The 24,062-nt window shown below is 41.6% G+C and overlaps 1 protein-coding gene across 7 annotated transcripts in view; it reads right to left on the bottom strand.

Moving 5' to 3' along the window:
* The window catches only part of RBFOX2 (RNA binding fox-1 homolog 2), a 252,947-nt gene that overhangs the window by 118,137 nt on the left and 110,748 nt on the right, over positions 1–24,062 (bottom strand). Inside the window, exon 1 of one of the 7 annotated variants that reach the window (XM_054987902.1) lies at positions 6,439–6,648. The exons of the other annotated variants lie outside the window; for them this stretch is intronic. Within the exon in view, the coding sequence (XP_054843877.1) occupies positions 6,439–6,465 (27 nt within the window). The 5' untranslated portion in view covers positions 6,466–6,648. Of the gene's footprint in view, positions 1–6,438; positions 6,649–24,062 lie in introns of those variants that run through there. 7 annotated transcript variants of the gene reach the window in all.

The following is a 24,062-nucleotide window of genomic DNA, read 5'->3' on the forward strand; positions in this document are numbered from 1 at the left end:
GTGGCTGAGGAAAGGTTTACAAGTTACTAACTGATTTGAGCACTCAGGACAGTTGTGAGAGTACATGTGCAAATCTGTACCAAAAACCTTAAAAACTGGGGAATGAAGGATGGGAACGGGGCTTTCTGTGGGCAATGGATTTGTTGTCACTATTTCAAACTCCTTTAACATGCATAATGTATAAAGTTGCCTAATTCAGCTTTTCCTTGGTGCAAAATTATTTTTGCTCAGAATACAGCCCAACACATATGGTGCAAAGGCAGGATGAAAAATCTAGAATGCAAGAAGAAACATAGGTGGCTGATAGCAAACGAGCTCTGATAAATGCCTATACCAACATCATGCCCTCTGATTGCTTTTCTCGCAAGCAGGCCAGACTTTCCAATTAGAAGATGCACAGTATTAATTCACTGTAATCTCAGCCATCATGAAGAACTCATGCTTTTAACTTCATCGCCAGAAGATGCATTTCCACAGGGAGGCATCAACGTGCCCTTATCCATAAATGACTCTAGCCAACTCTCTACAGTCCATTAAGCTAATAAATCATGTTAGAACCTCTTCTTCAAGTACTATTGAACCAATATTTTGCATTTTCACAATACTGTTTATTTAATGAGTGAAACAAACTTTCCAGTAAGACTGCCCAAAATAGAATTCTGATCTACTGATTCCCAATCCTAGGCTCAATCTTCTAAGCCACCTGGCCTCCCCATCTAGAAATGTATTAAATTGCTGTATCTTATTCCTAAAACACAGATTTGAGCAAATGGCACTGCTGTATCAGATTCCCCGTTATACAACTTTCCTGCTAACAATCATTAAATACAGCTTCTGCCTTCCTTAGGCCACTGACCAAGAGTGCCACCAAGAGTGCCTAGAGCAATCTGGTATATAATGCTCTGGTGCATCTTTGAAGTCCTTGATAAAGCATGGCAGAAAGGATTCCAAAAATGTTTATTAGACTCCAATACTTCCAAGATCCTTTTAAAATCGTTTTTTAAAAGGACTTTCATGTATTCCAGTACCTCAGGGAAGAAGTCAAGGGCCTACACCCAAAAGAACACATGCAAGCTTGGTCTCACATCAAAGCTGTCACAAGGACTTGTAGTTAAATTCTTTCTAGAAACATGACCTGTCAATTACAATTTTCCAAGTGGCACCAGAAGCTTCCACATATATTCCCAAACTGAGTCTAGAATTGCATGGCTGAAGTGACTTGAGCTTCATCCAACACACCTGCACTGTCTTATGCATATTTAATTAATAGACCAGGCCATATTAATCTGTGATCATCAAGACAAAGAGTGACCCAATAAGAGAATTTAGGAAGAAGGGGGAGATGCAGTCTGTACTGCACTAGGAAAACCTGTAAGAGATAGAATAGATATAAACCTAGATGACTGAAACCAATACATGCCACATATATCATTAGTTAGCATTTAGCAAAGCCCTATCCAAAGCCAGAGACTACTGGTAAGACAACTGAAGGTCACAAATTCATAGAATGAGACTATTCACAAGCTGCAATCTTTACAAAGGGGACACAAACAAATGTGAATTTTGCAATCAAAAAGAGAAAATCCATGTGGTGAGTGAGAAAATGAAACAGCATCAGAAAGGGTGCTATTTCAAGTGCAGGTGACAACTACAGCAGAAAAGGGAGAATTATAAGAAGGGGAAGTGCTTGAGTGTGTTGGTGGATATAAAGGGGATCTTTTTGAAAGGATAAAAGAAGCTCTGTAATACATTGCTTGGGGCGTGGGCAGACAGGCAGAGAATGAGAATGAGAGATCCTGCAACATATTGGAAGGGGAGGAGGAGCAGCTGTCTCCAAAATGAGTCTTCAGAGTAAAAACAAAGAATATATTTAATGTAACAGAATATTGTTTATGAATCAGTAGTACAAGATAACCATCATCCCTGCAACTGCCCTTGTTCTACATATAGCACACCACCTGCATTAATCCCATTGTAAAGTTAACAAAAGATGCATTTATCTGGTCTGGCCATTACTGTAGGGGTGAGCAGGCAAAGATCAGAAAATAGATATGGGCAACAGAGAAGGGGGTGGTGGTAAGCGCATGCAGCCTCTAATGAGTCAGAACACTGCCAAGCAGAATGCTGCTCAGATTTAAATCAAATCTCCATTTAAGGAACTCCTGCATTTGTGCTTTTATAAAAAGCAGGCTGAGATTGCAATGTCTGGCTAAGTTGTTTGTCACAGGCTGGCGTGAGGCCTGGCAAGGAATGGGTTATAGCAAAGAGGGAGGAGGACAGAGAAAAAAACATAGGAAAATATGAAGCAGCTGCTGGTTTCTTTTTACAAAAAAGGGGGGTCTCAAATCCATAAATCCAACACCTCAAGTTCTGGGCACAGCACAGTGAGTCTTCCACATGCCAATGTAAACGGTGCTAGCTGGAACCCTAGAGAGAATGGGGTGGAGAGCAGAGGGGGGCCCACTAGCAGAATGGAGTCACATCAATTTGGAGGGCTTACAAAATGGAGACGAATAAACCTTCAAGGAGATTGTGGGCTTCCACAAAAGGGAATGCCAGCTGCCCCACCCTCCCACAGCAACAGTACTACCTATTCCCCACCAGGAAGGGCAGAAATGCCACTCCCCAGCCTAAGGCACATTCAACACAGAACAGCTCTGAAAGAAGCAGCTCTCCTCAGCCTGCTTTTAATTACAGCAAATGGCCCCTCCCCTTAGGAGCAGCAACTGTAAAAGCAGACAGCGGCCCAGGTGAAAGGCTCCATTCCTCCAAGCAGGAGGGGAGGGGGAGCAGACAATGGAATGGGTGATTCATTGCACAGGAACACACTCCAGAGCAGGCTACTGCCACATGGGCTTGCTGAATGGCTTAAAGAGGCAGCACTCCCTTCTGGCTTCTCTTAGAAACTCAGTACCTTCCCCCATTTTCAGCTTTGATTGGAAACAGATACCGAAGAAAACGCCAGCAAGGCACTTGGCCGTCCAAGAAGGGGAGGGCTTTTCGTTCTCCAGAAGCTAGTAATTTTACAGCATAAAAAGGGAAAAGTTCTTTAACATACGATTCATCACCTCTCACTCACACCCTGTGCCCTTCACTTGCTATTTCATCTCCAGCTAGCAGTCTGATTAGCCTAGTTTAGCCTGAGCTTATCAGGGCTTGGGAGCTAAACATGATCGGCCACACTCAGAACTTAGACAGGAGACCAACATGAAAGACTGGAATTGCTACGTGGAGCAGAGGTTCATCTCATGCCTGCAACACCCTGTGGAAGGGGTCACCAACAGTCAGTTGCGACTCAATGGAACATTCTTCTTTTAGCACTCCACAAACTAGACTCAAGACTCAACTTCTCTGAAAAAGAATTCCAGTCAAATCAGGACACTTTTGTTTTATATGCTGGAGGCTTCATACATAGTTAGAAACTTGGGTTCCCATTTTTTAAAGCATATTATCTACCAGATGTTATTTTAGCATCTTTTTCACCATTGTTCCTCCATTTTCAACAGCACTTAAGTGGCAGAATGTATTGTACATTAGAATGTACTTCTCTATCACTGCATATGCAGCAACGTAATCTAAATTATGGCTTTGAAGTATATATAGCAGATTCCATAATACCTTCCTATTCTTTAGTCCTATTCTGATCTCATATATTTGACCATATTACAATGGAATTAGCTGAAAGAATCTACTATCAGATCATCCTCTCCCCTTGCCCACTGTCATAAACAGCTCTAGGGCGGGGGGGAGTTATAACTTTTTCTAATGTTGCAAAGTTCACTAATATTAGGAGTCACTGAGTTTCTGACTGAAGACATTGGCTGCAGATTTCCTCCTTTATAACTTATACCAGCAACAGTATAGTATCAGTGGGCCATGCATAAGATACATCCTTATCAAAAGCTGTACATGGATGTAGAATACAGATGCATTCTTTCATTCATTATAATTACCGCTGCTATGATGCTTGCTCGTGTAAACACGCTGTGAAAGGAGTCAACATTACTGGTATTAGAATACTGACCAAAAACAGCTGTGAATGTCAGGCCTCCACAGCTTTTGCATGCAGCAGTTTCAGAGAGCAGTTACTTTTTGTACAGGCAGCAAAAAGCTCTACTGAAAAATGACTTGGGATTAGCAGTTCTGATCAGAATTGCAATTCTAAAAAGATGGCAGTGCAAGAACAAATTATCCTATAACACCACTCTAAAGATACAGTAACATTAAGAATCAGTCCAAGAAAGTCTACACTTACCTAAAAAGCAGCCATGTTAATGCTAATCAACCAAAACACTGCTTTCTTAGGGGATCTCAGATACTTGTTAATTAGTTTGTTAATTAGTCATGTGTACTAAAGTATAAACATGGTAATACAGACTCAAAACAGTTAAGAGATAATTGTTCACACTTATGTCAGGGTCATAAGTCAAGGTCAGCTAAACTTAGTCTCTCTCAATTCTAGTATCAGCTATTATTTCATCTCCCAACAAGCATACATACAGACGTGTTTTTTTCACCCTATGCATGTGAGAGTCTTCAAATCTTGTTTGATAGGATTACAGCCTTTTCACTTTTTGTGTATATGACAACAATAATCATATTTCAAGCCTTGGAAGTCAGCACTTGCCTCTCTTTACATCAGGAGTTCTTGGTCACTTCAACATACAATGCCACGTCCAAAACCACACAAATGTGAAACTGTACATGCACAACAAAACATAAGCATGAAGGATGAGGAAAAATACTTCAAGATACATATCACACACAGATGTTTCATGCTTGCCAAACAGTCCTATAACACAAACGCACAAGCTGTATTTTACTAAGTAGAGGAGAAGCACTGTTAAACCCATTTGGAAGATGGCCCACTGTTCCTTTGAAAACTTTCTCTAGATGAGCATCCCAGATGAAAATGTGACAGTATAAATGTTGAAAGCAGGCAGCAGAATCAGGGAGACCTGAGCAATGTCTTCATCAATGGACAGAGACCTTTCTGTCTTTGAGCCACTGAAATCAATGCTGAAAAAGTCAAAACCAATGGCTGAAAAAGTCAAACGAGTACCACTACTTCTAGTAACCTCCTATACATTGTCCTATATACATAATGGAGAGAGATTGGGCTAAAAACAATACTGATGTATGGGTGATATTGCAAGTTATGTGTCAAATGATGCAGGTCTCTAAAGAATTTGTCAAATTTAGATCATTAAACTTTCCTAATTTTTTTTGTCTTGGGAACATTCTCTTCAAAAGGCATCCATCTCTGCACAACACTGCAGGACATTATATAACTATTAACAGTTAAGTCCAGTTCCAATGATGCAGTTTCTTAACCTCTTCTGTTTATCAAGCATCCCCACCAAGAATGTTCCTGGTTTCTTTATTACTTTCCTATAAGGATTTCTTGCTGTAAAAAGAGACACTCTCCCAAAATAAGGGCCCCAAAAGACAAGCACTGTCAGATAACATTCCCTACAGGGTACAGAAAATGATGGCTCTGTATCACTACACAAATTCCCTGATAAAACATCACTTGCATTCGGAGCAAACACTGTTTCCTTGGGAAACGATAAACAGCACCTTCCTTTCCTGTGTCTATGTATAGTTGAAGTAGAGCTCACAGATTGGAGGGAGCTCAGCACAGACAAGGTACCTAGAAAAAAATGGTTTGTGTGAGTGGGGGGAGATGTTTACCTTTGTGCGTCCCACATAAGTCAATAAAATGCAGATTCAGCTGAACCTGCACAGAGACCAGCATATGCTCCCAATGTACTGCTGCTATGCAGAGAGGATTTGGGGAGAAAATGTCAATTTGTTGAGTAAAACACAGGGACATTCAAGAAGTCTTCCATGATAATTAAGAATAAATCTACTGAAGACCACCTCATTCACTTATTTGTCAAAAAAATCTAAGGGGCTAATAATAATAAACAAGTTCCCAAAGCTGCTACTATTCATTCAGAAAAGGAAAAGAACGCCACCTTAAAAGCTGAAAGGCAGCCTGGGGCTCCAGTCCTCTAGCAGCCTTACACAAACTGCACCATGACCCCAAGCCGAAGGAAGCCCCTCATGCCATTACAATTTGGTAGCAAAATCTCTATACCTCTGCAGTCCCTCCCTCCCCCCCCCCTCCACACCAAGACAAAGAGGTAGACAAATCCCCACAGGGTCTTTCCTGAGCTGCAGCTGCACAGCACAGGAAACAGGAATTTGCTATGGAGCAGAGAGAGGAGGGATGGCTGCGCATACACACTCTGGGCACGGCAACCTTCCTGCAGCTTAGCGAGAACAAAAAACCCATTCGTTTGGTAGTTTTTGGCTGGGGAGGGGACATGGGGGGCAGCGACCAAAAGCACTGCAAGACATTCCCGATCCTCCCCGTTCAGAGCTGGAAGGGAGACCGCGTACAGCAGCCGCGGCAGCGAAGGCAGCCCCTACCTGAGTGACCATTTTCTTTTTCTCCATAAACCAAACCGGGGGAGGCGTGGAGGAGGGGGGAGAAAAGACCCTTCCGCCAGGTGGGGCTGTGGCAGAACCTCCCGGCCGCTTCGCTTTCCCCTCCGCGTCTGAATGGCTACCAAGAGGTGGCGGGGGTTTCCCCTGGCTCCTGCTTCGCTCCCTTTCTTCTCGCGCTCGTGTTTCTTCCTTTCTTTTCTCTTCCTCTCTGCCTGCCTCTCCCCCACCCGCCTTCTCCGCAGCTCCCTCCCATATCTCAGCCAGATGGCTGGTGGAAGTCCCTCCCCCGAATGCCTAAGGTAATTAATCAGAGCCAGGGCCCGCCTCCGCCGCCTCCTCCCTCCGTCCCCGCCTGGCCGGCTGCGGAGCCAGTTCGGAGGGGCCTCTGGGATAGTGCTGGCATCCTCTTCGCGGGCAGTGCACGCAGACGGCCCACAGCCTGACTCGGACACGGCAGCTTCCCTCCAGCCAGGAGGGCTGCGCAGCACTGAGGCTTCTGCCATCGCCTTTGTCAGCAAAGCCCTTAAGCTTCCCAGGCACGCTTGCACATGGCAGCGCGAACTCTGGCTATACAAAAGGCATACCTGCAATGTCACCCCCACGGTATTCTTGCTAGCGTCTCTGCGTTTCTCTCTCACCTTGGGCAGCGACAGTGTCTTCCTGATTAAACCCTAAGCTACGACACTGCCAGATTTGTTTTGCTTCGCTGTTTTCTCCGAAGTCGCGCTCTCAGCCCAGTGATGCTAAAAATGAATGGTGAGGAGGAGGGAAGGAGCTCGCAATAGGGGAGTTTAACGTTTTTATTTGAAAGGAAGGGCACAATTGACCTTCAAGTAAATTTGATGTCCTTCACGTGATTTAGTTTGACGCCGAGACACCATGACTCTAGTGATCTGCTCACCCACCAAAATTGCCTCCTATTTACTTAGATGTCTGTCTGCGGCTTCTGCTTTCAAGCATTCTTCTATCCACTCACTCATTTAAGAATTCAAGAACTATACTATGTATACAGTCTTGCCTTTCTGCCTTTATGTAACCCATAAATATTTTTTTTAAAAAATCCAGTGGTCATGTATTATCTCCAGAACTACCAGTTATCCAAAAATCAAAAGTTATACAATATTTTTATTAAGACCAATCAACACTATTTATTTGTTTGTTTGTTTGTTATTCATAGTCCATCTTTCTCACTGAGACTCAAGGTGGATTACATATCCAAATGGCTTGATAGATGGAGAGGATTCCAATTCTTTTGTAATTTTTAATAATAGTTCATAATAGTGATCCCTTGGGCAAAATTCATGTAACTTATACTTTGAAAAAACATAAATGACAATACCTCTACATTAGATTTGAGTTCATGCAGATGAATGGAAAATAGCGGCGAGGGGGCGGGGGGGGATATGAATACATGAAGATTGGTCAGTCAAGGTCAGTATTGTCTACTGTGACTGGCAGCAGCCCTCCAGCATTACAAATGGAGGTCTTTTATATCACCTGATCCTTTCCACTGGAGCTGCCAAAGACTGAACCTAAGATCCTCTGCATGTAAATGAGAAGTTCTACCTCTGAGCCACAGCCCTTCTTCCCCTAAGCAATTAGCTGCATTTACCACAGTTCATCTACAACAGTGTACACTATTAAAGCTAAACAATGATAAGAGTTCCTAAAAGCTAATGTAGATGCAACCCAGAAGACCCATGAACAGCGTTTCCCTCTATTTAAAAGCAACATAAGCCCCGTGGCGCAGAGTGGTAAGCAGCAGTACTGCAGCCCAAGCTCTGCTCATAACCTGAGTTTGATCCTGGCAGAAGCTGGGTTCAGGTAGCCAGCTCAAGGCTGACTTAGCCTGCCATCCTTCCAAGGTCGGAAAAGCCTTTTTATCTGAGCAGAGAGGGGAGCTTTCACATCATGGGTGCAGCACTAGGGGCACAAATCAATGCTTTCATCACTCCGTACTATTTCCCCAACACAAATTCCCTTGCTATTGACCTACCCAAGAAAATATAAAATCCACTGGGATACTTATCTATTTAAAATATTTTTCTGGCTCAAAACATCAAGGCACAAAACCATCAAATGGTACAACTACAACACAATTTTTAAAACCCTCTTTTTTTAAAAAAAATCACAATAATTATGCAACCCCAAACTCCCTCCAGCAAATCATTTCACATAACCAAGACAAGAAATGAAAAAGCTCACAACTGTGCAGAACAAAACATGTGCCAATGGATGGGATAGTGCATGGGCTGAGATGGGGGGCATATATCCTTAGAATACTAAGGACACACAACAAAGATAGATATTATAGTATACATGGACCATGGCTGGAGACACACCGGATACTTGAAATCAGCACTGATAATAATAACATAACATTCAATTTATATACCGCCCTTCAGGATGACTTAACACCCACTCAGTGTAGTTTACAAAGTATGTCATTATTATCCTCACAGCAGTAAACATCCTGTGAGGTGGGTGGGGCTGAGAGAGCTCCTAGAAGCTGTGACTGACCCAAGGTCACCCAGCTGGCTTCAAGTGGAGGAGTGGGGAATCAAACCCGGTTCTCTATATTAGAGTCCTGTGCTCTTAACCACTACACCAAACTGGCTCATTGTGGTAAATGCAGCCCATGAAATTTCTGAACATATCATTTATAGGTGAAACCATCTCAGCAGTTTTTCCCTTCCCATATCAAACATGGCCCAGCAATTCAAAGTGTTGTATATCAAAGTGGTGTTTATTATCAGAGACCTGCCCACAACATACTGAGAAAGATTGGGCTACATATTAGAAAAGATTAATGGTAAATGTAGTATAATGTGCATAAGAAAATCTGGATACTAGAAGAATTCTACTGCCAGAAGAAAAATAATCAAAGCTACCAAATCTCTTAAGAAACCATCTCACTTGTAAGGGTACAGTGAGGCTTTTTGTGCTCTCAATAACGCTTTTACTTGCCATGTAATAATCCTTCCTACTATCCACTTTCTCTTGTTCATACTAAAATACTCTTTATTTGTATTAAACATTATACACAAATCCAAAGCATGTACACATCTGCCATTTTAGTTGGGCCTTGGCTTATCAGAATGGTCATTTTCCCCGTGTATTCGATTGCAACAGCAAGAAATCAGAGGCATGTGCTCACTAACAGCACAATCCCAACCACAATTACACTCCTTTAAGTCTCCTGAAATCAACTGACTTAGCATGAATTCCTAAAAATGGTTATATCTAAGTGAAGGACTCTCTGCTGCAGAACAGCAATCTTCTGCAACATGATGCAGAACTGATTCACAACCTGTATAACCCCTTCACTCCATATCTTACTACATACACTCTTTATCAACTAATTACTCACACTAAGCTTGTGAATTGTTTCCACTGGACAGAAGTGTTTCTGAGGGAGATCTGTCTATGATGTTTCATTGTTTCCAGGCACAATTTAAAGTGCAGGTTCTTACCTTTAAGGCCCTCAATGGCTTGGGGAAGGGTTCTGAAGGCCCACCTTCTTCCATACTCCTGTACTTCCCAGTGTGCCAATTAAGGCACTAGGCCAAAACATTTCTTTTTACCCAGGCTCTTAACTGAAAAGGGTTCCAATTTTTTTTGACCGTTCTTATAGTTTGCTTCTAGCTTGAAGATCTGTTTTATGAAAATCATGTTGAGTTGCTGAATATTATTTGATGCTGTTTTTATGCCCTTGACAATCTATTATTGCTAATACTTATGTGTACTCATACACATTACAACATGTTGTCCAAGGCCAAAATTAGAGTCGTAAACAAAATATTCTTGAAAAGACTGTATATGTCCACTATTCACAAGAATTGTCATTATACAACATGGTAGATTTTCTTGCATTAAATCATTTATATGGCCTTTTTAAATGGCATAAACAGATCAGAAACTTATAGCAGGATCCTCACATCATAAATCATACACTAAGATTATTTTACAAACGAAAGTATTAGTTTACAGACTAGCTCCCTCCACCTCTTACTGACAGCTCCGTATTTATCTAGCACAGTTTCAGTACAAAGCAAGGTTATACCAATTTTGCACATACATGGCTCTTTTATCCCTCCTTCTAGACTAAGATCCAACAGCTTTTTAATGATGGAAGGGAGCATACAGCCTTTGTCTAGTCTAAGATGGGACAGCACTAGGAAAGATGTCCATTTTGTTCAATCCCCTTTTCGGCTTAAGTCAGTGATACTCAGTGGTTCAGGAGCCACATGTGGCTCTTTGACATGCCACCTGTAGCTCTTCTGAGTGCTATTTCCCCATGTGGCACTCACCTCATGTTCCAGGAAAGTGAGCAGGCCATTGACTGGTAGGTTTTGTGGACAGCAGGTGATTCCCACCATGAAAGAGTCACCGCTGGAAGGTTTGGGTAACAGGTAAACTCATACCCAGTATTGAAGGGCCCTTCTTGTCCAACAATCCCCACTCTTCTCCATAGCCTTTGCATTCTCATCCAAGCATCCAGATGGCTGCCAGGAGGAAAGCAAGCCAGCTGCAATTGGATGGTGATGATTTTAACTCCCCTTTCTCCATGACCTGTCTTCTCCTGGCAACTGTCTTGCCTGAACTGTTGTGCCTCATGCTGAGTTGAGAGCAGGAAAGCAGAGAGTGAAGTAAAGAGTGCACAGGCTTCTTGCAAAGAGAGGATTTTACAGTGTTGCTGGTTGGCTCAAAGTGGGCTTCTCCAGTGGGAAGCCTGAGCACCCTTTACTTCCCTAGCGGCCATCTTATTCTCTCTCTGGCATGAGGCCGGGAAACCTTAGTCATCTTGCACTCACCTGTGCTGTGAACCACGCCAGAGACAGTGAAAGACAATGGCAGGGGAAGTGAAGATGCACAGGTTTCCTACTGCAGGAGCCTCCTCTGCTAGCCAGAAGGCCTGACTTGGAGCCTCCCTTTGGAACACTTATGGCCTGACCCGAGCAGGTTCCTGCAGTGGGAAGTCTGAGTGAAGCAGCCTTTACTTCCATCTTTTCCTTCTTGCTCTCTTCACCTCACTCTGGTTACACAAGGGCTGGATAAAGCTTAACAGTGGTAAGAAGAGACAACCCTACATGCTCAAGGCTATTCTCCTAATTTAAGTTATTTTGTGTGTGTGCTTAGCAGGGTGGCATAGAAGGCATGCAGCAGTCATGTGGCTCTTCTGATTGACGGTAATTGTAAATGTAGCTCTCCATGAATTGTGGAATGAGTATCACCATATATGAAACCATATATTAAAAATCATTTTACTTATTCCAAAACAGACAAAATATTTCATTAAACTTCCATAGATTTTTCACAGGACTGGAAAGGACAGCAAGAGAGCTGTGTGTGCCATTCTATGCTGAACAAATGAGTGCTGTGGATGTTGCTGTCTATTATTTTCTAGCCCTAAAAAACACCCGTTCTTTGGGACTAGAAGGGAAAAAGACATCCACATATGCAGCTGACATAGCATAGCTCTGTGTAAACACTCAGCAACAGTACTGTGGCTGAGCATGTAGTTGTATCCCCTCAGAACAGGGAGGACACAGTTAGCAAGAAAAAAAAAACTTTTAATCACTACAGGCATCCAGAAACACGCTGTACTGCAAGGCAAGATAAAACAAGAAGTCCAGTGACACCTGAAAGACTAACAAAATTCATCCCAGTGTAAACTTTCTTGAGTCAGAGATCACTTCATCAGATGCAGTGAAGTGTATATTCCATTAAGTCAATGCTTTTATATTCACATTTGAAAGGGGGAGGGGGTTACAAAAAGAGGCTGGTTGAAAACAGTATCCAATTAAAAGAGTAGTTCACTCAGAGTGGGTGAGGGTCACAACCACATGCAGTCAGATAAGAATGAACTGATTACTCTTTTTACTGCATCTTGTTTTAAACCAGCCTTTCTTTGTAATTCCCCCAATACATCTGATGAAGTGAGCTCTAATGCATAAAAACTTGTGTTGGAATAAACTCCATTAGACTGATTCCGCATGGTCTAAATACCCTGGGATAAGAGTTCAAACGGGTTCGAATTGTAAAACGACTTCTTTACAGGGAAAGGCTTCATCCAGCATAGAAGCAATGTTTCCCCAGCTTTTCTCCCTGCACACTTACCCCAATATTTTCTTTACAGCAACTTGTGGCAAGGATTTAGCAGTGGAGAAAGTTTACATTGGTGGAAGCCCAGGACCAGCCGTTCTCCCCCCTCTTCTGCCCTCTGTATACTGACTGGCTAAGCCACAACATTTTGGTACGTCCTTTCCTTCCCCTCCCTCTTCCCCCTCTGATCCAGGTCATTTGCCCTCTGCTCGTCACTGCAGTTTGTGTGCAATTGTCTTCCTGCATTCATTTGCAGCCATTCCCCATCATGATTTTTTAAAAACTTTATTAAAAAACAATGCACTGTTGCACTATTACAACATATTTCTAAAATAAATGTAATGTACTGCCCACCGATCAGTTCCTGAGAGCAGGCAATCTTATCTCATCATCATTTTTTTCTAGGGATGTTGGGAACTATCATTCATTCCTAAGGAAATTTTATTAATTTTTACTATTTTTTAATCCGCAAAAGTTGAACTGTTTTCCCACCTCTTTTCTGTAAAGAGAAAAACTTAGAAATCGGGAGATCAGTGTGAGCACCCGCATGATTCCCTGCACTGCACCAACATGTTGATGTAATCTGTCTCCATGACCAGAACAGGCTCAAGAGTGCTTTCCTTTTTTTTTCCTGTCCAAAATTTGGATTTTGGATAGTGAAGGGCTAAAGGGGTAAAAGGGATGGAAAAGGACCATTGCAACATTAATATGCTGAAATGTTACAAAGCACGCACAGTTTTTAAAAAAAAGACTGTTACTGATACTACTTCTGATGCACAAATTCCCTCATTTACTCTGAAACAGTACAGAGGTTTCAACTATAGTGCAGAAAGCAAAACCCAACACACATTTGAATAGAACAACATGTGCAAAAGGCTGGAAAGCCAAATCCAACTGTGATGTGTAAAAGTTTTCTTTTACACATCACAACTCTGCCTTCCCCTGTTCAAAAGATGAATAGCATATATCCTGAAGAAAAGCCAGTATATCATCTTGATTTGTGTGCTTATTCTGTCAAGGCACATAAATCTAAAGTAACTTTTAACAGTCAACTAGATAGTTCACAAGTACAAAACAAAGACGATGAAAGCAAATTTTATATTCTAGGTCAGACACACACTCACGCAATGCAAAAATGGGAGAAAGACTGAGCAACAACAAATTGTTGTTTTATGTATAAAAGATATATTAAAAATTGTGAGTCCTGCTCAAAGCAAACAATCTCACAGTCAAACCAGTCACGGGTAAGTATTTTTCTTTTCTATTTTTCTTTTTTTTAAAAAAAAAATTGCTGGATCAAGGAACCTTAACTTCTCTCTCAATTATGGGACATGGATCTTTTTGAGATTTTTTTTAAAAATTCCAATTTACAAAAACATATAAGTAAAGTGTAAAGCCTGACCCTGAGCCTCCCACAGCCCTGAGGTCTGGATGTGCAGATCCGGACAAGCTCCTGCTTCATCGTCCCCAGCAGAGGGAGTAGGCACCTCGTTCTAGGAACAAACGCACAGGAAAGATCTGAGCCTGCAGAGAAGGCCGTGTGAACTGAAGATGCTCAGCAGAGTACGAGCAGGGCCCAGATGCTGAAGATAGATGGGGGGGGGGAGAGGGCAAGAGAAGAGATGTGAAGGCCCAAGGGGGGAAAGGGTGAGACTTTCTCATTTTCTTCTCTAAAAACATCCCCACCCACCCTCCAATTATTCCAGTAGAAAACCTGGGAAATTTGAGGGAGCACTAAAAAAAGCTGCCATGAAGATTTTTTTTCTCCACTAGGAATCAATAAAATGCCCTTTAAAATAGTATTTTACTCAAAATGTATAGCATGGGAAAAGTATGCATCTATTAATGATAATTCCTGGGTATACTATAGACATATAGAACATATTTTCAAGAAGATGTAAATGTGAATAATTTTGGCAGCAATTAATATGTTATAGAGAGTTTGCTAGTAAATTATTACAGAATTCAATGTCTGAAATATTATAAAGCTTAACTTGATATCCAAACAAGCAGGTAGTCCTACATGACTGTATGAGGCGGTTTCTGTCCAAAAAATATGTTTTCTTTTCTTTTTTAAATAATTTGTTTTCTAATTTGAACCTTTATTTTTGTAGTTTTGCTTGTAGAAAACAAAAGGTTTATGCTTTTATAATCCATAAATATTCCAACTAGCACAACTGTATATGCTAATCAAGTTATAAATGATGCATTTTTCATTGTTAAAGCAGCAAAATAAGCTTGTGTTTGACAGGAAAGTAATATTGCATATCTTTCACATTTCCTCCCAAATTGCCACTTTTTCCCAGGAAAAAACCCCCAGGTTTTGTTTCATGACTTCAACATTTCCAGAATGTTTGCATCATCCTAGATCAGAAAGAAGCAAATAGACTAAGGGAAGGCTAGTGAGCTGGAAAATCAACAACAGGCAAGGTACCAAGTCTAGAATTTAAGGAACTCAAACTGAGATCTTAAGCACTGACATGGTTATAGGTACTGCTTTCATGGCTGCAATTTCAAGTTATACTCAGTTTGTAGTTGGGCAAAGATTCATTTATTAGACAGAATTTGCTGTAATATGTAAGACCTTTCTCTGCCTACTTTACAGGCTTGCTTATCAGCTTCACAAATAAAAAATCATTGTGTGAGAAAAAGGGCTTTCCATTCAATTAAAGAAATCATATTTAACTGTGAGCATTTTAGTTGATCAAACTGATTAATCTTTTTAATATGCATAAATTAAAACAAGTAGTTTTGAAGGAAAAAAACAAACAGTGAAGCCCTAAGCAGAGATACCCTCCTACACTCACTGGCTTCAAAAGGCTTACCTCTACTTAGGACTGCACCATTAGTGTTTTTCCCATTATGTATAAGTATGTCAACAGCAGGAACCATCTTAGAAGAGGTCCTCCTGCATGAGACAGGAGGAATGACTTTTCTAAAATGGTACCTCCATCTGCGGTTTTTGCAAGTACCTGATTTAAAACTGTCTTTTCTTTTTAAATCTGCCACTTGGTCCAACAAGGACACCTTTTTAATCAATTAAAATGTTTTAAATTGATCTAATCTAATTTATTTATCAATTGAATGTTGCAATCTTATGAGAAAATGTATCAAATCAGAGGAGAGTAGTCAAGCATGACACACTTGCCTAGACGCTTGTATAGCTGGGAGCATAAAAAACAACAGCATTTTAGAAAAATGAAGGTAAAGGAAACCCATCTAGAATGGTGTGATCACAGGACGAGCTCTATCAGGGAATCATGTTTCCACTGATATATAACAATTAACTTCATAAATCAAAATTTTGTTGAATATACGAAACTGCCTTATAGTGAATCAAGCTCTTGGTTTATCTAGGCTAACAGATCTCCAGGGTCAATTGAAGAGTCCCCCCCCCCCCAGATTTCCTAACCAAGATTCTTCAGCACCAGAGATCTCAGGGATTGAATCTGGCCACTTCTTCATGAAACAGGCTTTACCACTAAGCTGTATTTTCACTTGTCACCTGGAAAAGGTTAAATTCTCCCTTTTCCTTCATTAATTACAGTTTTTAAGGGCAATTCTGGACTTCTTGTTGAGGCACATATAAGCGAGTAAAGGTGAGAGAGGAGATTAGTTTTTATATGAATTCAAGGGTATATGGAATAGTATTCTAGCTATGGTGCACATGATTTGTAGAGTAATATTAAACATGTTGATTTCCTTCCATGCGCTCACAGTAAAAGCAGCTTATTTATAAAGGTCATTTGAGATATATCCATTTCATGTTGATTTCTATGGGAACATTTAAAAAAATGTTTAATATGTTTGGATTACTAATGAAAGAGCCATTCACTGAGATTTTCTTGAGGAACAAGATCCACAGCATCAGACTTATCCAAGTTGATACAACAGAACTGAGAGCATCTCAAAAGACTTCTCCAAACTGTCAGTCTGAACAGCCTGAAATGAAATTTCAAATTTCAATAGCAAAAGCAAAACTGTACATGTAACATATTTAAACTCTTATCCCTTATGCCAACTCCTTTTATATTTGCCTAGTATCAAACAGCAAAAGATGCTATCTCCAAATTTCATTTGCAGTTCATCTTTCTCAGAGACTCAGATTACAAACATTAAAAACCAATAATATAATAAAAGCCATAAATAAATAAAATCCTATCTAGAAAATGTCATGGTGTTAACTCTTACTTTAAAAACGTATAAAACAGATTCCTTACAAAAATGCCCTCCCAAAACAGATTCCTTTTGCTTATTCCAAGGAATAAAGAGGAGAGGTAAAAGGAGATCCCAGCATCAAGCAGGAGAGGTAAGACAGAATACCTACGTCTAGCACATCACATGAAATGAAACAGGTCCAATCAACAACAGGTAATCATTCTTACATATAGGTCCTTATTTGCTATTTCTATTCAATCTGCAATCATAGGAAAAGAGACATAGACCACTATATCCTGTGTAAGGCCTTCCTGGCAACAAAGGCTTTTGAATGGTATTGCCTCCTAAAACAGCTTGAGAGATGTGGGCTAGGGGAAAACTCCTTGTGATATGAATATTCAAGGACTGACAAAACTATACGCAGCGTTTTGTAAACACTCGACACCATGCATTTTGTCAACAGAACAGCCCAGATGATCTCTGCTTCTCTATTTCTGATGGATCCAGCCAGCCAGTAAAATCCCAAACAGGCAGCTGGGGTACATACAAAGTTTGCACAGTATCACAGTAAGGGGTGATTATCTGGCACTAGTCTATCAAATGCAGCAGTTTCATTCCAAGTTTGCATTGTCAGCAGAGGAACAATACTCTGTTCATGATAGCTGGGATGGGTGGGATAGCATCAGCTAATGCAATTAAGCTGATTAATGAAAAAGGGTTGCACTTACTGTAACTGTTGTTCATCAACTTGTCTTCTGTTCAGGAACACACTGAGACTGCGCAAGCACAGGCCCGTCTCAGAGAAAGAACTTTCTAGCTTCCATAGACTGAAGGGGTGCCTCTTCACCTTGGCATACATGGCTACAGCTCTTCCTCTGAAACCATCACATGCTCTTCTCTCAGTTCTCCTGAGCCATCAGAGCTCAAGAAACAAGTAACATGAAGAGAGCTCACGGCTGGGTAGGAGGGAAGGAATGTGTGCCTGTACAGGATACAACTTGATGAACAACAGTTACAGGTAATGACAACCCTTTTTTCCCTTCAGTCTTCTGTGCAGTTCCACACTGAGAAACTAGCAAGCTACTCACCACAGACGTAAGGTGTGAGTCTGTCAATCAAAGAACACTGCTGATTCTAATCTTGTATTCATGTCCAGTGCTGGAGGAAGGTATCAGAAGAAGACCACGACGCAGCCTTACAAATGTCAGACAGTGGCACACCTCGAAGAAACATTGCTGAAGATGTTTGTGCCCTGGCAGAGTGGGTAAGGATCAGAAAAGGACAAGAGGCTCCTGCAAGCTCATAACACAATTAACTGTTTAATGATAAAAATGATCCATCTGGATATAGTTCGTGAGGGTATTTGCAGGACCTTAACAATGCACAGGATGACAAACAAAAAGACTAGGGGGTGCTGGAAAACATGTAACCTCTTTAAATAGAACGAGAACACTCTTTTAACAGTGAATAGAGATGGCACGAAATGGGGAAAAAACTAACCCTGAGTTTTGTGGTTCGTCACGTTCCACAAAACACAAACCGTGAACTTTCATGAAATTGTCCCATTTCACAAAATGATCCATTAGGTTCGTGATTCGTCAGATCCCAGGGCCCTACAACAGCCCCCCTCATACACAGAGATGCCAAACTCACAGGGAGACTTCAATAGGATCTCCTCCAGCCACCCTCCCAAGTTACTCTCTTTGCTGACTTTTCCCTCCCGTCCTCCTGCTTTCTACCGCTGCTGAAAGAAAAGTCAAGTGGAGCGGATCTGCTTGGGTTTTCTCTCTTCAGGTTCTCTTTGCTGACTTTTCCTTCCCGTCCTCCCATCCTCCTGCTGCTCTGACATGCCCTCCCCCCCTCCATCTCCAAGTTCTTGAATGAAAAGCAGAGCGGATCCACTCTGCGGAGCTTGGAGGCGGGGTGAGGTGGGAAGGCATGTCAGAGCAGCAGGAGGATGGGAGGTAGAGAGTCAGGGAAGGGTTCCTGAAGCTGATAAGCAGCGAGCAGTGGCAGAAGGAGCTGCTGAGGCTGCCACCACTGCTACTCTACCATCCCATTCTTTAAAAGAGACAAGGGAAACAGAGAGGGGAAGGAGTCTCTGACTACAGTTCCCAGGTAAACTTGCGCAGATCCACATTGCTCAGCTCTCAGGTTGGCAGAGAGAGCTGCCTATCAAGTTTATGTGGGCTAAGATTGGGGTTTCCACGGCAACAAAGGGTATGCAGACATTCTGGGCCTATGTTGTCTAGGGAATCAATGGATTGGCGCCAACATGTCTGGCATCACAAAGCATTCACAAATTGAACGAATCGGCCCCAAAAGCCGTAGATTTCATAAAAAACATCGCCCCATGAAACACTTTTTTGCGATACAAGAATCATCCAGATTCATCCTAAAATTTGATTTGTATTTCGATTCGTGCCCATGTCTAACATTGAGACTATGCAAAGCTCTTTCTGCCTCTGATGACTAGTTTGGGAAAAACACGGGCAGTGTAATGGGTTGAGACAAATGAAATTTGGAAACAATCTTAGATAAAAATTGCAGGCTAAGTTGTAACACCAGTTTGTCCTCAAAAAAAGAGAACAAAGAGAATATCTGCACATAGGCAGCTACCCTTCTGGAGATGATGGCAACTAGAAAATATGTCTTCAGAGACAAGGGACAACAAACAGGTTGCTAAAGGCTCAAATGGAGGTAACATCAGATAAGCCAGAATAATGAGAGACTCCATTGGGGAACAATGGGTGGAAGCAAATTAAGCAATCTCTTAAGAAACTGCTCAGAAAAGTAGTGTGAAAAAACCTTTCCATCAACTAGTTTGTGGTAAGCAGACAGAGCAGCTAGATGCACCTTAATAGAAAGTCTTGCCAACCCAGTGTGAACTAAGGACATGAGTTAGTCAAAAATAAGAGGCAGAACACAGGGAAAAGAGGAGAAGCCCCTTTGTAGTACCCAATGAGAAGATTCAGTACACTTGCAGATATAAGACCTGTGTGTGGATCTCTTGTAAGCATTAACTAAAACCTCCATCACTTGTGGTGAAAAAGTTACAGTGGAGAATTCAGCAGCCATGCTGTGAGGTGTAGTCTGTGGATACTGTGATGTCTTTCTGAGCCTCTGTGAAGGAGGTCTGTACTAGAGAGAAATGGATAAACTGGCCCCCATAGATCTGAGTAAGGGAAATAAAATTTGCCTGGGCCAGAAAGGCGCAATGAGGATGCAATGTGTCCTGTGTGCTCAGATCTTGGAAAGGACTCTGCCTATCAGCAGAAGGGGGGAAATGAGTAAAAAAAAAAACAACCCAAAACTTTGGTACATGGGATTTGAAATGCATCTCACATTATATCCTTGGAATGCAGGAAGGCCGCTGCCACTGCTGCTGCCACTATCTCCATACACTTCGTAAGAACTCTTTCAGCCATAGCCAAGCCAAAAGGCAACACAGTGTACTGAAAACACTAACCATTACACAAAAAACATCAAGTATTTACAATGCCTGGGATGGATAGACATAAGAAAGTCCTGCAGTTCCAGAACAATAAACAGTTTTAATTCCAACGTTGATAACACTGCTGTGTCATTTGGCTACGTGGGAACAGGAGGAAGACTCTTCCTCCTTCAAACCTAAGAGTTGTTGTTGATATGGATAGGATGGAACCGAGATGCGAGGCTGTGCAGAAAACGAAGGTCACTGAACCAGAGGAACCAAAGTGTGTAGCTATCAAAACGGTGCGGCTATTGAAAGAAATCACCCCAAGAAGGCCTACATGGTGTGGAGGAACTAGGGAAAGTAAGGCCATGGAACACACTACTGTGGAGCTGTCCATGGAGGCATCTGTTGAACCAGTTCCACATGAATCTTCCTCTTTGAAGCCATGGGAACCAAAGTTGGGGATGCTGCTGAATGATTTCATCTTCCGAAGAAAAGTCCTCCAGTTCCAATTTGTTCAGATGTGGTGAAGGTGTATGTGGTGGAATAATATGGTCCTCTTCCAGCCATATCGGCTCCAGAGGCAGAGCCCATAAAGGCCCATAAAGATGACTTGTGCAGTCTTCGATCTGCTCAGATCTGAAGGCTTTTAAAGGAGTTTAACCCTAGCCTTTTTGAAGGGAGGTTCTGAGATGCATCTGAAGGTAGATAGATCCAGTGAACAGGACCAAGGCCTCAGAGGTTCTGATGTCAGAACTGATGAAAACACTGGCACTGATTCCACCCCAGATGACTGTTCCCTCAAGGCAGATTTATGAGATGCCAGGGCATTGGAAACTAGAAAGCACCTGTTCCCAGAAGGTGGCTTTCAGTCTCAAGCCTCTATCATGGTGCTGTTCTAGCAGTGTTGACAGGCTGAGACATTATGAGACTAACCCAAGCATGTTAGACACAGAGTGTGTTGGCTGTCTGTATCATTTTGGTGCCACATTTGATAAACTTCTGTTTCTGAGTGAGGTCTGAAAGGATCAAACCAACGGTCAGAGATTATCCCTCAGAAGACTCTTCGGGGGAGGGGGGGCAGAAAAAGAGTCAGTGAGTGATGCACTGTTGATCCTCTCGTGACAGCAGCAAAAAGGTACAGAGGGAAGGGGGCACTCCTCTATCATAGCATGTGATAGTTGCCATGCACACCAGTGGGAGCTGCCCCTTCAGTCTATGGAATTTAGGAAGTTCTTTCTCTGAGGCAGGCCTGTGCACACACAGTCCTGATTGAACTAAATACGATCAATTCCCTTCCCTTGATATAAGAAGCCCACTTGACTCTAATGTTTAATTAATGACAAGGCACTTTGTAACCCAGTATAGTGTAGTAGTTAGTATGTTGGACCTGGGAGACCCAAGGTCAAATCCCCACTAGGCATGAAAATTATTGAGTGACTGGGCTAGTAATTCTCTCTGCACCTAACCTACTTCACAGGGTTGCTGAGAAGATAAAACATAGGTAGGGACAACCATGTATGCCACACTGAGCTCCTTGGAGGAAGACAGGATAAAAGTGGAATAAAAAACAACCCAGCAGCTAGAATGGTGATAGTGCTTTTATATTTAGATGGGCCTTTGGATGGACAGATCCTAGTCCAGTATTAGAATAAACAATAAGGCTATCTTATGCGTTGTGTCTGAAAATTTTCCATTCACTATTTTTTCCTAACTCTGGAGTGGCCTTTGGAAAACAAAATTTTTTTAACATCAATTGGCTGAGAATATGTTCAGTCAGAGTGCACTTTCCCAGCCTTTGTTTCTGATATTGTATGAACATTTCCTCTAGAGAGATGGGGGTAGTCATTGAGGATGCCTCCTAAACTTGGGAAGATAAAGGTCACTGGCAAAGTCTTCAGTAGAGACTTTTTAAAGGCAGGTATACTATAATTTAAATGGGAATTTATTTTAGGCATTAAGAATTATACCTAGAAGGGTTGTAACAATTTATTATTTACTTAATGTATAGCCCACCTTTCTCACTAAGACACAAGAGAGCCAGTTTGGTGTAGTGGTTAAGAGCGGCAGGATTCTAATCTGGAGAACTGGGTTTGATTCCCCACTCCTCCACTTGAAGCCAGCTGGGTGACCTTGGGTCAGTCACAGCTCTTCCAGAGCTCTCTCAGCCCCACCCACGTACAGGGTGATTGTCATGAGGATAGTAACACACTTTGTAAACCGCTATGAGTTGGTGTTAAGTTGTCCTGAAGGGCAGTATATAAATCAATGTTATCATTACTATTATTAAGGAGGATTACACAGCATAAAACAATGCAGCAAAATAGCAGGAGACATCCCATAAACAATGCAACAGGACTGGGATTACAAAAAAAACAATGCAAAAAAGTATCAGATATCAGAAAATGGAATTACAAAAGTAGAAAACAATGCAGTAAGAGCAGGATAATACAATAAAAACAGAGAGTGCATACCAGACGCAGCAGTATAGACTACAATCTTGTTCCCTTTATAAAAGTACCTTTTTGAATCCTGAACCATTTTGTTACATCACAGTCCTATTACCTCTATAAAAAATACCCTTGTTAACAATTCTGTTTTATAGTTTGCAAGATGACAGAAGTATGGGAGCCTTCTTGACTTCCTCAAGCAGGCTATTCCACATGCAGCCACAACAGAGAATGCATGTATACAGGTTGCTTTTGATCTTATCCACTTGCAGGGCAGCACCTTCAGAAAACTTCACTCAGATGAATACAGCTATCACGAGGGAGCACAGAAGGAGAGACGGTCCTGCCAGATAGGAAGCTTCAAGGCCATGAAGGGCTTTATATGTGATAACCAATACTTTGACTTGAACTTGATAATTGACAGATACCCAACAGAGTGACTGCAGATTGGGTGCATTATGCATACTCTGTCTAGCACCTGATAGTATCCAAGCTGCAGCATTTTGTACCAACTGGAGTTTTCAAACTGACTAAATGAATGTTAATTCTGTTCAGGATTCTATTCTTGAGGCCAGCTCATTTTCTTACCAGATTCACAAAGGTTTTGTTTTATGCCCTATGAGAAAGAATAAGGACTACATTTTAATTTACGTATCCTGTATTTCTGTTCTGGCTTAAGATGACATCAAACAAACCTGAAATCTGGATCTGTGCCTGGAAATAAGAATCAAGTGTAAAGAACCACATTTATCAGAATAAATGTTAACAACAGAGACAGATTTAAATGTACAATCACATTACCTGAAGTACAAAGTAGTATACTTTCTAGCTACTCATTTACCACCCAAGGAAGGGAACAGATAAAAAATCCCATGCTACATTTTTGGATGACTGGCACTCATTATATAGCCTAGCTAATACCACCACTGCAGAGGCCTAGCAAAAGTTTTCCATAACCCTGTGTGAATTCCTTCCTACCTGATCTATAGCTATAGCCCTAGAGCTCATCAAGCCCTTAGCCGCTCTGAAAATAGCAAAACTCAATGACTGCTAAAACTAAGCATGCTACTGAACTGAAACCACCAAGCCTTCCAAGAATGAATGCAATCACAATTGAAATGCTGTAAAGGATATGAATCCTTCTGGGTTTCAACAGATAGTACATTTTGAGGAATAGAAAAGCGGTATCAGAGAACTGGTGACAAGAACATGCCAGAATAATAATAATATAGGCTCTCTAAGAGGGAAAAAAAATCAAGATCTACTTCGGGATATCTGATCACTTCAAGAAGTGATTAAGGCTGATCAAAATTTCACTGCTTTAAATCTCAGTGACAGATCATTCCAGCCAGCCTTCATTATCAATCAAAGAAGGAACTGAACCATGGAAATCCAAAGCTCTGCATGAGAAATATCCAGAAAGCCTCAACAGAGGAAACGTGGATGTAGTCTCATGA

The sequence above is a fragment of the Eublepharis macularius genome, chromosome 9 (genome assembly GCF_028583425.1).
Source record: "Eublepharis macularius isolate TG4126 chromosome 9, MPM_Emac_v1.0, whole genome shotgun sequence".
Classification (NCBI taxonomy): Eukaryota; Metazoa; Chordata; class Lepidosauria; order Squamata; family Eublepharidae; genus Eublepharis; species Eublepharis macularius.